Genomic DNA, 12,085 nt, shown 5'->3' with positions numbered 1-12,085 from the left:
AATGACAACTGTGGTTTTTAACTTTACCAGTCTATTTGTATAATTTAGTCTAAGCTTCAGATTCCCTAACAAATCAGAATATCTCCTGGTTTTAACCTTTGTAATTTGAGGAGCTATTATTTTCATCAAAATTGAGATTCAGGGTTAATTCTTTGAAGTGTTTCATACCTCATATGGGCTGAAGAAAGCTGCCAGAGGGATTTCTATAAAGTTTAAAGAATCCACGGCACTGAAGAAAAATTTTTTTTAGATTTAAATTTATTTATTATTTATTTATTTGAGCATCTGCCTTTGGCTCATGGCATGATCCCAGGGTTCTGGGATCAAGTCCTGCATCGGGCTTCCCACAGGGAGCCTGCTTCTTACTCTGCCTATGTCTCTGCCTCTCTCTCTGTATCTCTCATGAACAAATAAATAAAACCTTTTAAAAAATTAAAAAAAATAAAATCTTCTTAAAAATCTTTAGAAAAGGCCATCAAACTAATTTAGTGAACTCTGTATATTTCTTTTTTAAAGCTGTTGTATTCTTTCCTCACTCCCATCTCCCTTCCATAGTCATACTTCTTTCCTATTACTTCTATAAGGACTTAGGGCAGTTTTTTACCTCTGATACTTTACTACATTTTGTTGCTTATACTATTTCTTTACTGAAACATCTCCCAAATAAACTCTTCACTTTCATATTTATGGATCATCATTTACTTTGGCAAAAGAATGATTGATTTTTATGACATTGATTTTTCATTGACTTTTGCCGTTTTTGGCCAAAAGGAAACATGTAGAGCTATGCTCACTACTTATGTATCAGCCAGCTACATATAACACCTTCTAGTTACATTGAGAACCTACCAGGTATACATGGAACTGACCAGGTATATATGGAAACCTTGAGATACATGTGGAAGCTTTCAGGTGTTTCTAAAACCTACTGTATAATCAGGAATGACCTAGGGATGCCTGGGTGGCTCAGTGGTTGAGTGTCTGCTCAGGGCATGATCCTGGAGTTCTGGGATTGAGTCCCACATCAGGCTCCCTGCATGGAGACTGCTTCTCTCTCTGCCTGTGTTTCTTTCTCTCTTGCTTTGTGTGTCTCTCATGAATAAATAAATAAAATATTTTTTAAAAATCAGAAAAAAATTAAAATAAATTTTAAAAAATCAGGGATGACCTAGAATTTATGAGAATCCATGAAAAGCCTTAAGACATGCTCTTTATCCAGGAAGAATCACATGGGTGACATTTAATTTCTATTTATTAAATAAGAACTATTAAATATTTAAATATGTGAATAATTCTTGGGGAAGAATATGGGACTTCTTGGGGAAGTCCCAAGATTTGCAGTCCACAAGCTCGAGACCCAGGAAAGCTTGTTCTGGCCTGGTGCCTGGGTCTAGCTGGTCAGAAAGAGAATCCTGGTGAGAAACTGGCAAAAGGGCAGAGTAGGTCAATATTAAGTCACATGGTGGCCAGCTACAGAGGGGGGGGATAATGTGTGCAAACTATAACAAAATAAGAATAGTCTGATGGGGAAGAGCCACGTTGTGAGGAGTCTTGGAATACACGTGGGAGAGTTTATTATTTACATGAAGTGTTTATGAATTGAACATTGACATGATAGCAGTACAACTTGGGAAAATTAATCTGATAGAGGCTTGGGCACACACTCCTTTCCTTAATCCAGAATGACAACTACTTGTTAAGGATGGCCTTGCTTTTTCATGGGGATGCGTGTCCAAGCAATTTTCATAGAGTCTGATAAAGCACGACTGTGCGGGATATACACCATTTTGGGAAGTTCATCCAAACCTACAAGACTTCCCAGAGAAAGTGGGCCACCAAGAGTGATGGAAATTATCCAGAATGTTCTGTGGGGCTTGGGTATGTGTGGATTATGTTCCCAGCGGAGAAAGCAGGGTGAGTTGGGGGCCCAGAGGTGGACGGAGTGAGGTCTGTATGAGGGACCAAAGGACATTCCGTGTAGCACAAGCTCAGAGGACATGAAGAGGCTCAAAGAACAGAAGGTCTGGCACCTGGTCCTGTGACCTTTGGTGAGCCACATCGGGGAGTTAGGATTTAAGGGTTTGGGCTCAAGAAGTGAGTTCACTAAATTTATGTTTCAAAAAGAGAACTTTGCCTTTAGTGCAGAAACTAGATTGGAGGTGAGCAGGAATGGTGAGGGGGGGTGGATTTGAACCGCTGGAGACCAGATACCACAGTTCCCTGGGTGTCTGCTGGGGTGCTGCAGGCTGCAGGGAACATGGAGGAAGGGCCACCTCTTGGATACATAGTGCTCGAAGCATCTACCCAACCAAGGGAAGCTCTGCACAGTTGTAGGAGGAGGAAGAAGTTTGGGTGTAAGGAATGTTCAAATCGGTCAGAGGGAAAGAATGAAGTAGAATGGGTAATAGAAATAATTTGTTTGAGATGAAAGTAGGATTCTCTTTGGAGGCTACCAAGTTGAAAGGAGTTGTGGAGGGTGTTTGTGGGTTAGTCAGCATGGTGCTTTTTGCAGAATTAGCACTGCAGAAATGCTTGGTGTGAGGACCTGAGCAGGTCTCAGCAGAGAGCAGGACACCATGTGCTCACCAGCAGTGGACATTGGTAGAGGGTCATGTGTCTGCATTGCATTTTCTGTCATATTTTCATGTGGCAAGAGTTTTGGGGCAGGTGCCTACCTCGGTATGTAAAACACAGGATTGTGATGAAGTTCCTCCTTCGCAGCAGTGTTCTGAGCATGACCTTGCACAATGCTTTTCCATAACCATCTTCCCCGAGGAGGATTTCAGCACCTGTTCAACCTAGCATATTTATATATTTATATATTTATATATTTATGCATCTATATATCTATGTCCTGCCTCTCCCCATGCAGAGCACCGGGGCCAGCCTGTGGGGGACTTGGTGTGAACTACAGAGAGCTCCTTCTCCACCTCTGCAGGTGCGACCCCTCTGGCCTTGGCTCCTTAAGCAGGTTCAGGAAGGCCAGACCAAGCCACACTTTCTGAGCAAAAATTTCTCTCTCTCCCCATTTCACTCATTTAAATATTGATAGTTCTCTGTAAGTGCCTCTGTGAACCGGAAAGGAAAAGTGCCCTTTCCCCTGGGCACCAGGCTCGGGGACTGGTTCCAGACTGGGATTCGAGCCCCCCGACAACTTCCCTCGGTCTCTGTGCAAGATATGGCCACTCCATCCTTTTTTTTTTTTTTTTTGGCCACTGCATCCTTGGACTTCCACCCCCTTCTCTTCAAATTAGACATCAACAATCAAGTTAGTGGGCTGTAAGCATTCACTATTTGAAAGATGGTGAGAGTTTAGTTGTTTCACCAGATGTTTTGAAGAAGTATTTTGGCTGATTAGAAAAATATGGACAAACTATTCTGGGAATGTCACAAGACCCAAAGTCTTTCTGAATGCATAAATTATTAAATGGATTCTGTTTTGTTCTGTTTTTCCTGAAGACCACTGGCAGGGTCTCCTTTTTCCAAACAAAATAGTTTGCGGTTAATATATTAATATTTTCATTGGTGGAGATTTATGTATCCGAACCTGTGGTTAATAAAAACCTTATTCATATCCCGTTGGGGAGGGGGATTTAAAATCCGTTAATACTTTCCAGATAGTTGAAAAACAATAGAGAAAAGAATTTCCTTTTCAGGAGCAAGGTGGGGGTGGGTGGACAAGAAGGGGCAGTGTACCGCCTTCACCAGTGAACCAGTAAACAGCGCTGTCTGTGTTGATGCCAGCTGTTTGCTTTTGCCTTATCTGGTTTCTGTTTACATATTAAACATCCCCAAGTAGAAGGCAGCTCTGCCTACAATAGAGAAGACATTGTTCTTTTGTACTTATAAGGGGCAGATAAACCCCTGAGCGAATCATCGTGTTTACAGTCTGTGAGCTCTGACTTGGTGAATGGGCCATGCAAGAGGCTTTAAGTAGTAGTATCTTTTATTTGTGTTCAAATCTTCATTCCCAGTGCGTCCTGGGCATGGGCAGGGGCATGGGCAGTGAGCTGGTTTGTGTCTGGTGAATGGTGATGCCCAGCAAGCACAAGCAGGGAAGCTGTGGGGTTTTTTGTTTGTTCATTAATTAATTTTATGTTGAGATATAATTGACATAGGACATTGTGTTAAGTTTAAGGTATACAACGTGTTGGCTTTATATATATATACATATATATGTATATATATATGTATTATACACACACATACACACACATACACACACCTCTATCCTGTCGCATAATTATTATTTCTTTTTTATGGTGAGAACAATTAAAATCTAGTATCTTAGCAATTGTGAAGTTTTTAAGTTATGGAGACTGTAATCCCTGTGCTGTGCCTTGCATCTCCCAGAATGTATTCATTTACTAGTTGCACTTTTGCTATTTTAATGTCCCTGACACCCAGAAGGAGGACACAGGACCTTGAAATTCCACTGTGGAGTTTTTCCGCAAACAAGTCATTGTTTGTATTTGCTATTCAGATCCTATCACCACTACCTTGAATTCCTGGTCCTCATATCAGAGTGATGCCATTGACAGTTTTTTATATAAATCTAAAGACAAAACTGCCATATGCCTGAACTCTTGCACTCCTTGGCATTTATCCTAGAAAAACAAAGACTTAACATTTATCCAAAAACCTGCATGTGAATGCTTGTAGTAGCTTTACTCTTAATAGTCCCAAACTAGAACCAACCTAGAAGTTCCTCAGATGACTAAACGGTTTGACAAACTGGTACATACGTTTATGCTATGGCATTCTACTCAGAGATAAAATGAAGCAAATCAGCGATACACACAACACACTGGATAAATTTCTGGAGAATTATGCTCTTATTTTTTGAAATTCATTTTTTTAAAGATTTTAAAAATTCATTTATTCATGATAAACAGAGAGAGGCAGAGACATAGACAGAGGGAGAAGCAGGCCCCCCGCGGGAGCCCCAGGACCGTGGGATTATGACCTGAGCCAAAGGCAGACACTCAACCACTGAGCCACCCAGGTGCCCCAAAACTCATAATTTTATAGAGATTTTTTTTCTAGTTATACATATTGTCATTGATTCTTGGAAAATAGGAGAATATGGGACAAAAAAGAAAAAAGAAGAAATACACCTTCAGTCTGCCATCTATCCCTCCGTCTTTCTACTTTGTTTTCCTGAGACTTTTTAAACTCACTCATGGAGAGAGAAAAAAAAATAGCACAGCTTCATGATTTAAAGTTATCCAAGGGAAAGTAAAATCACACATCAATCGTGGAAGTTACAGAGCATGTGACGATGCTGGGGTCTGGACACTGAGCTTTGTGAAGACTGAAGACTGGTGGTTGGTTGATTCTCTATCCTGAGTCTGTGTCTTTGCCCCTGCTTTTAAATACCAGTTTAAAGGGAAAATGTTTAAGTAACACATTTCACATCTATTATTTTTTTTAAAAATTTTTTAATTTTTTTTTTAAATTTATTTATGATAGAGAGAGAGAGAGAGAGGCAGAGACATAGGCAGAGGGAGAAGCAGACTCCATGCACCAGGAGCCCGATGTGGGATTCGATCCTGGGTCTCCAGGATCGCACCCTGGGCCAAAGGCAGGCGCCAAACTGCTGCGCCACCCAGGGATCCCTCACATCTATTATTTTGCTCTGATTTTGCTGTGATTCATCAATTTGGGAACCTAGAAGTTACTTTTCCTAGACTTTGCCTCAAGAAGGATTGACCATGCTTAATTAATTGCTAATATTTGGGGAGAAGAAGTGAACAGGAACACTGGTAGAGACAAGGTCTGCTGAGAAGCAATTTTTAATAAGTCTCCTTGAGGTTACCAATTCAGCCAACACTTCCAATCAACAATGTTTACTCTTTAAAAATATAACTATATAGTTGATAGCAGTGTTAGTGAAATTTCTAGAGAATTGGACTCCCTAATTTCTACAATGTGTTTGTCCTTTCTTTGTTAATGAAACCTAAGAGCATTTAGTCAAGACTGACTTTTCTTAGCAGAAGAATACCACACTCTTCACTGAGTCTTCCAAAACACATGGGGTCTTAGATCTGTTCCTTGGTAGAGTATTTCCACTATTTTTAGCAATCAGGGTGGATGTAACTTGCCTGTCATAGAACTTATTTTTCTGCTTTTTTGATATAATTTACCTATTAAATCAGCTTGTCCTTACCTGTTTCACAGACAATGGAGTTATATAACAAATAATCCACCTTTAAATACATGATAAAAATAAAGGTAGACTCACTTTCCTCATTGAATATCTCATTTCACGTTTTTCCTCCACCACTGAACAGAGAAACCATCATACAGTTTTATTCAGTCGAGATTTGTGATGAAATAAATCTCTGACTTTGCATCATTTAATTTACTTCAGTGCAAATTATTTGCTTCTTGATAGAACTGTAAATAGAATTACCCGAAGTCCTATTGAGAGCTAAATGTGTTGTTATGACTACAGAGTTTTCATATGTACTAATGACGTTTCATAAGTTAAGGTTAAATATCGCTTAGGCACATGCACATGTGTGTCAAATATATGTGTGCGTCTGTATGTCATGCCTGGAGTATAAGCATAAAAGAGTTGAATCATACACTTCGAAATTTCTTGGTGTGAAGTGACACGATATTTCACTACAGTGTTGTAGCTCAGCGCCTGAATATTACCATCCAGCAGCAATAAGGGTCATCTAATACAACCTAATTTCTGACCCTTGAATCTCTTTTTCAGCAAACCTGTTTAAATGGCTATGTAGCCTCAACTTATCTACTAATGACAGGGAGCTTACTATCTTAAAAGCAGTGCATGGCTATCTAGAAAGTTCGTTTGTTAGAAAATGTTTTCTTGTGCTGCCTTGAAACCTACCCCCTTCTAGGTTTTTATAGCATATTTGGACATATGTAAAAACCGTATTATATAGCAAATTCTCAATAAAAAGTAATATTGATGATGATGATGATGATGATGGGACGATGATAATGACAGTATCTACAGATTTACCATTAATGTAGCCTAAATTTACGTATTGCCTCTGGTCAGAGTAATGTTTGCAACAGTTAATTAAATGCTTAGATTTTACTCACTTACGCTAAGCATGTCTTAGTAGTGTGGTGTGAATTTTGGGTTAAGATGTAGGTTTGTGTCTCTTTGACCTAGACTGTGGAATTCTTTACCTTGCCTCACCACCCAAGGCAGTGGCTTTCCCTTTAATCTTCACCACCACTGATTTCCATTATAATGTCAAATATGCTTCAACCCTGTGTCTGGGAGTTCCCTGGAGGCCCCCACCACAGTGGCAGAGACCCCTGCACAGAGACAGCATTCACTCTGCAGCATTTCCCAGATGCTTCGCTGAGTTGGGAACTACTGTGCTTCTAGCCCACCATGCAAGCCTAGGACTGATCTTCCTCCTGGAAGCTTGTAACTGAGCTAGAGGAGCCCCGGACGCACTGGACTGAGTGTGCACTGGTTGCCACTTATAGCTGGGAAGCATTCCAGAAGCTTCGGCTCCCTTATGCCTTAAATGGGTGCAATGATAGGTCCTCTCTTCAAGGTCAATGTGAAAATTAACTGAAGCAGTCCTTCTAAAACATCCAGTCAAGAATGATTAGCTCCCACTGCCTTTCTCTTTGAGTAGAATTAGCCAGTGTTCCCCAATATACAGTTTTTAACATTATACAACCAACGTGTTCCTCTTCTGCTCCAAGGTAGAAGCTCCGTTTGGAGCATTCCCTCAATTTGTCAAGCTTGTCAGAACAAAATAGCAAAGATTTTTGGTTCAACAAGTGACCATATCTGATGTTTCTGACACTGGACTCTGAGTATCTCAGAGTCATCTATATGTTGCCAAACATTACTGTTCCAAGTTAAGTAGGAGTTAGAAGGAGATGAGTAAAAAAAGATTATTTGAGTAGTAAGTGTATTATTTTGAGTCATAAAAGAGATGATATAAAACACATTGAGTTCTAAGATTTCAGTACTGGGAATTCCAGGACCATTAATTATTAGGTGACAAGTTGGAAATGGATTCATCTAGGGTGGTTTTCAACCACTGTGTTGAGATTATGAGAAACCAGAGGAGTATCACTTCCACAGGGGAGTCTATAACCCATAACCTGCAATCATTGTTAGCTATTTCCAAGTGTTAGAAACATCTGGAAATGCTTGTCATGCTGCAGATATGGTCGTTAACCTTGCATTCTATTTAATTTATCATGAAAACATAGTCAAGAAGTGAGAACCAAAATCTATTCCTTTCATCTATTTATTTTAGCTGGAGAAGAACGGAAAAACGTATTTTATTCTGTGTTGTTAATAGCATTTGTTACAATTTCTCAAAATGTTCCTTTATTTGAATTAGTTATTTATTTGATGAAATGTTTTATTAATGTTAGAACACACTGGCTAAAATCTGCCCAGATGAGCAAGATGTACTATTTCCAGGAAAACAATGCACTCATATTCTACATGTACATTGAAGTCTGAGTGCAGAAACCATACCACACATAATATCTTATTGGATTCTCATAAAATCATCGTGAACTGGAAATGGAGAATTTTTAAGTCAATTTTTAATCTATTTGTACTCCATTTTACAAATGAGAAAATAAAGGTTTAAGATGTTGTCAGAAAAGGTCAAATCAGACTTGATTCTAAGTCTTCAGATGTTTGGTTATAATATTTTCTGGGCATATTTTTCAAGTATTTCTCTGTCCTTGTGTGCTATTTCATTAACAAATGGCGTCAAAGGGAAAGTGAATTATTTTAACCTCCAAAAAAATAAACTTTTAATTTTTTTTTCTGATACTAACCTTTCCATTTTAAGATGCAATTTTGCAGATAGCAAAGAATTATACATCTAGTGATCATTCCAGACATTACTGAATAGTGGGAGAAATTTTAAATTTATATAGAAGACATTGAGTTCTATTTTGTGGGGCACAGAGTGTCATTTTCATGCCAACAAGTTTTCTGGCCACAGAGCAAAATACAACCAATCTTCAAGCATCATTCCTCCGTCCGGCAAACTGCCTTCTAAAATCCTCGATTTTGATTGGGTTTCTCTTGGCCCATTTCATATGTAACAGCCCAGTCTGCAACCACCAAGATTAATTTCACATGGCTTTGTCCATCCAGAATTTAACAGTAGTGTAAATGCCAGTTCTCACTGCTCCATCCAGCAGGCCATAGCTGCTGGAAATTCTCTACCACAAGGACACATAGATGGGGGATGGGGAAACTTAAATATTGGAAGTGGCCATAGATAGTGCTTCTCTATTGATGACTTCTTAAGAATTTTAAAAGAAACCATGGCATTTTGCCTATCTGACTCTCTGATGTTAACAAGAGCCACTTGTTCTTTGCAAAAGGTTCAGTGGCCTCTCTTGATGGAATACTTAACGCTATGCAACGATCAACAAATGCTTGGGGAAGAAAAGATGGCATCGAGGATATGAGAATCAGAAGAATTGAGAATGGTTGTGATTTGCTATCTTTAAGACTTTTTAGTCACTAAAATTTTGTAAATTTTAGGCAAAATGCCTCTGACCATCATAGCCCAGTTCCTCACTGAAATTGTTGCCCTAGACTTACTTCTTCCTTTTGTTCTGCTGCCCCAACCCCCAACTCAGCCATCCTAGTCAGACAGTGGAGGACATCTGGAGAAAGAGCGAGAGCCATGGGAGCTGGGCTGCAGCTCCACCCGGACCCTCCACAGTGATTACTAGTCTTCCGACACCCCCCCTTCTTGGCAGTCCTCAGATATCTCAGATTCTTACAGCCTCTGCAAGCCAACATTGCCTGGACATCTCATCCAGCTTCTGTCTCCCCTAGAAACACTGAAGCCAGAAGAGGGGCTGCTCTGAGAGGCTACAGCCTTGAGACCAGATATGTCACCTTGCCTGGCAGATGGGAGAGGCTGGGTCCCTTCTGCAGTGCGAGGCACACGCTCCACTGTACCCAGTCCCAAACTCTCTCCTCTTGTATGGACACTGCTCTTTACTTGTGTGCTTCCAACTCAGCAAGGGACTATTTCAAAGGCTCTGCCGGCCCCTACCCCGGAAGCTGGACTGTCTCAGTTCTTCACTCCAGAGCTGGGGCAGAAGCCAGAGAGGGCTCACAGCAACCCCCACCATGCACATCCCCAGTTGCCCACTGTGCTCTTCTGGCACCACCACCCATTTCCTTGTCGCTGGCCTTTCTTTATGTCACCATCAATCCATCTTAAATATGGTACCCTTTTGTTGACTCGGGCTTGTTGCAGTTTTCCTATTCCCTTCCAGAACATTCAATTCTTTTGTCATCCCTAGAACATTAGTATCTTCTTTGGGGTGAGCTCACCCGGTCACATGGTTGAACTCATATGCATGTTGATGACTTCCAGATCTTCTTTTCTCATATTTTCTGAATTTCAGGTCCTTAGAGCCAATTACTTTTTTTTGGAATCCTACTCGAACGTCAACAAGGAGTTCAAAGTCAACATGACTAATAGAAAATAGAAGACTTTCTCTCTCAAAAACATAAACCCCCTTTTGAAAACGTTCTGGTTGAATGGGCCCATTCTCCACCCTGTTTCCCCGGACATCATCTTGAAAAGCATCATTAATGCCTCTGTCTCTCTTTCCTCTCTATCTGATCTGTCCCCTCATCCAGCCAGGTCTGCCCCCAGGACACGTCTGTCCTCTTCCCTTTCCCTCACCACTGCTGGTCTCACTGGATCACCCAGCACCCTTAGTTGCCCTGTCTGTTCCAGGTAATCGTCCACTTGGGGAGAATACTCTTTTTCAAACACCAATCTGATCATGCCCTTTGTTTCAAGACCTTTGGGACTGCCCATCATTTCTAAGATGTAATGGAAACTCTTGCAAGAGAGACAAAACTCTAGCTACATATCCAGTCTCATCAGAAGGCTCCAATTTTGCCAATATACCTGAGTTTCTGTGTACATCATGCACGGTAAAGGCTGTGTGCCTTTGTATGTGTGGCTAAGTATTCCAGGGGCACCCTTACATCCTGGATGTGCTTGGAAAATTCTTATTCAAGTGTCAGCCCTTGGAAGGAAAGCCTCTTTCTCTCCCACAGACTTTTCTTATCATCCTCTCTGGGTTTGGTCGCCTTCCTGAATACTTACAAACACCTCTTGTCCATCTCTATTTTTCTGCCTCCATACTATACTATACTATACATTGTATATTATATTCTCTCCTTCCTGAGCTCAACAGTATACTTTTTTTTGTTGTTGAGCTTCCAAGGATGAGCTCTTTATCGTTATATCCTCAGCTGCTGGTAAGGTATACTTGGGAAGTGATTGCTGTGTGATTGTTGCATAAAAGGAATAAATCAACAAATTAATCAGCCACCACATAATTACAGGATATTAACAAGAAGAAATTATAAATGACTCTAAATTAAAAATCTTTAATAAAAATGTTAATTACAAAGCCTAGGCTAGGACCCACTAAATTTCTAAATGAAATTCATAAAACTCTTGTGACCTTCCTTAGCTAGGAAGGGTACAGCTCAGGTGAGAACCAAGTAAAACACTGTAAATAGGTTCTGGTACAACAAGAACTTTTTTTTTTCTTCCTGAAACATCATGTGCTATTATGTATCAAAGCCTTGTAAACACAGGGTACTCAATGTTCAGGTGACTTCTATTATTCTGGAGACCAAATATGGCGGAAGTGACTTTTAACCACTGGAGTTTGACCACAAGCCAAGCCATAAGGCTGTGTGTTTTCTATCCTAACAGGTATTTGAACCAGACCCTACCAGAAGATATATCAACAGCAGAGCATTCTCTGAACAGGGAGAAATTCGCTATTTTGAAACAAGCCCTGAATGTAGTTGGCTTCAGTAACTTGGTGAGTCATATCATAAATATTTCACTGAGAAAACCAACATTCTACTAATTTACAAAAGTTATTCATTCAAAAACATTGACTGAGTCCCTATTATATTCCGGATATTGTTGGGAGTACTCACAATTTAGCAGAGAATAAGCCTCAATCTATGCCTCCTAGAGTTCATATTCTCATGGGGGAGATAGACATCAGTGCTGTTCCCTGGGGTCATAGATCCTATGAAGAC

General features: G+C 40.2%; 1 protein-coding gene and 1 long non-coding RNA gene across 3 annotated transcripts in view; one reads left to right on the top strand and one right to left on the bottom strand.

The window, feature by feature from the left end:
- The window catches only part of MYO16 (myosin XVI), a 594,113-nt gene that overhangs the window by 360,983 nt on the left and 221,045 nt on the right, over nucleotides 1-12,085 (top strand). For both annotated transcript variants that reach the window (XM_077854971.1, XM_077854970.1), the window contains exon 17: nucleotides 11,748-11,859. In XM_077854971.1, coding sequence (XP_077711097.1) covers nucleotides 11,748-11,859 — 112 coding nt within the window. The remainder of the gene's footprint in view (nucleotides 1-11,747; nucleotides 11,860-12,085) is intronic.
- LOC144287719 (uncharacterized) overlaps nucleotides 1,269-12,085 on the bottom strand; it is a 59,969-nt gene continuing 49,152 nt past the window's right edge. The window contains exons 7-9 of the long non-coding RNA XR_013355469.1: nucleotides 11,981-12,075; nucleotides 2,676-2,798; nucleotides 1,269-1,423 (exon numbers count right to left, since the gene is read on the bottom strand). This is a non-coding gene — a long non-coding RNA (uncharacterized LOC144287719). The remainder of the gene's footprint in view (nucleotides 1,424-2,675; nucleotides 2,799-11,980; nucleotides 12,076-12,085) is intronic.

This window comes from Canis aureus, chromosome 17 (genome assembly GCF_053574225.1).
Source record: "Canis aureus isolate CA01 chromosome 17, VMU_Caureus_v.1.0, whole genome shotgun sequence".
NCBI classification, from domain to species: Eukaryota; Metazoa; Chordata; class Mammalia; order Carnivora; family Canidae; genus Canis; species Canis aureus.
This window is presented reverse-complemented; position numbering and strand designations above follow the sequence as displayed.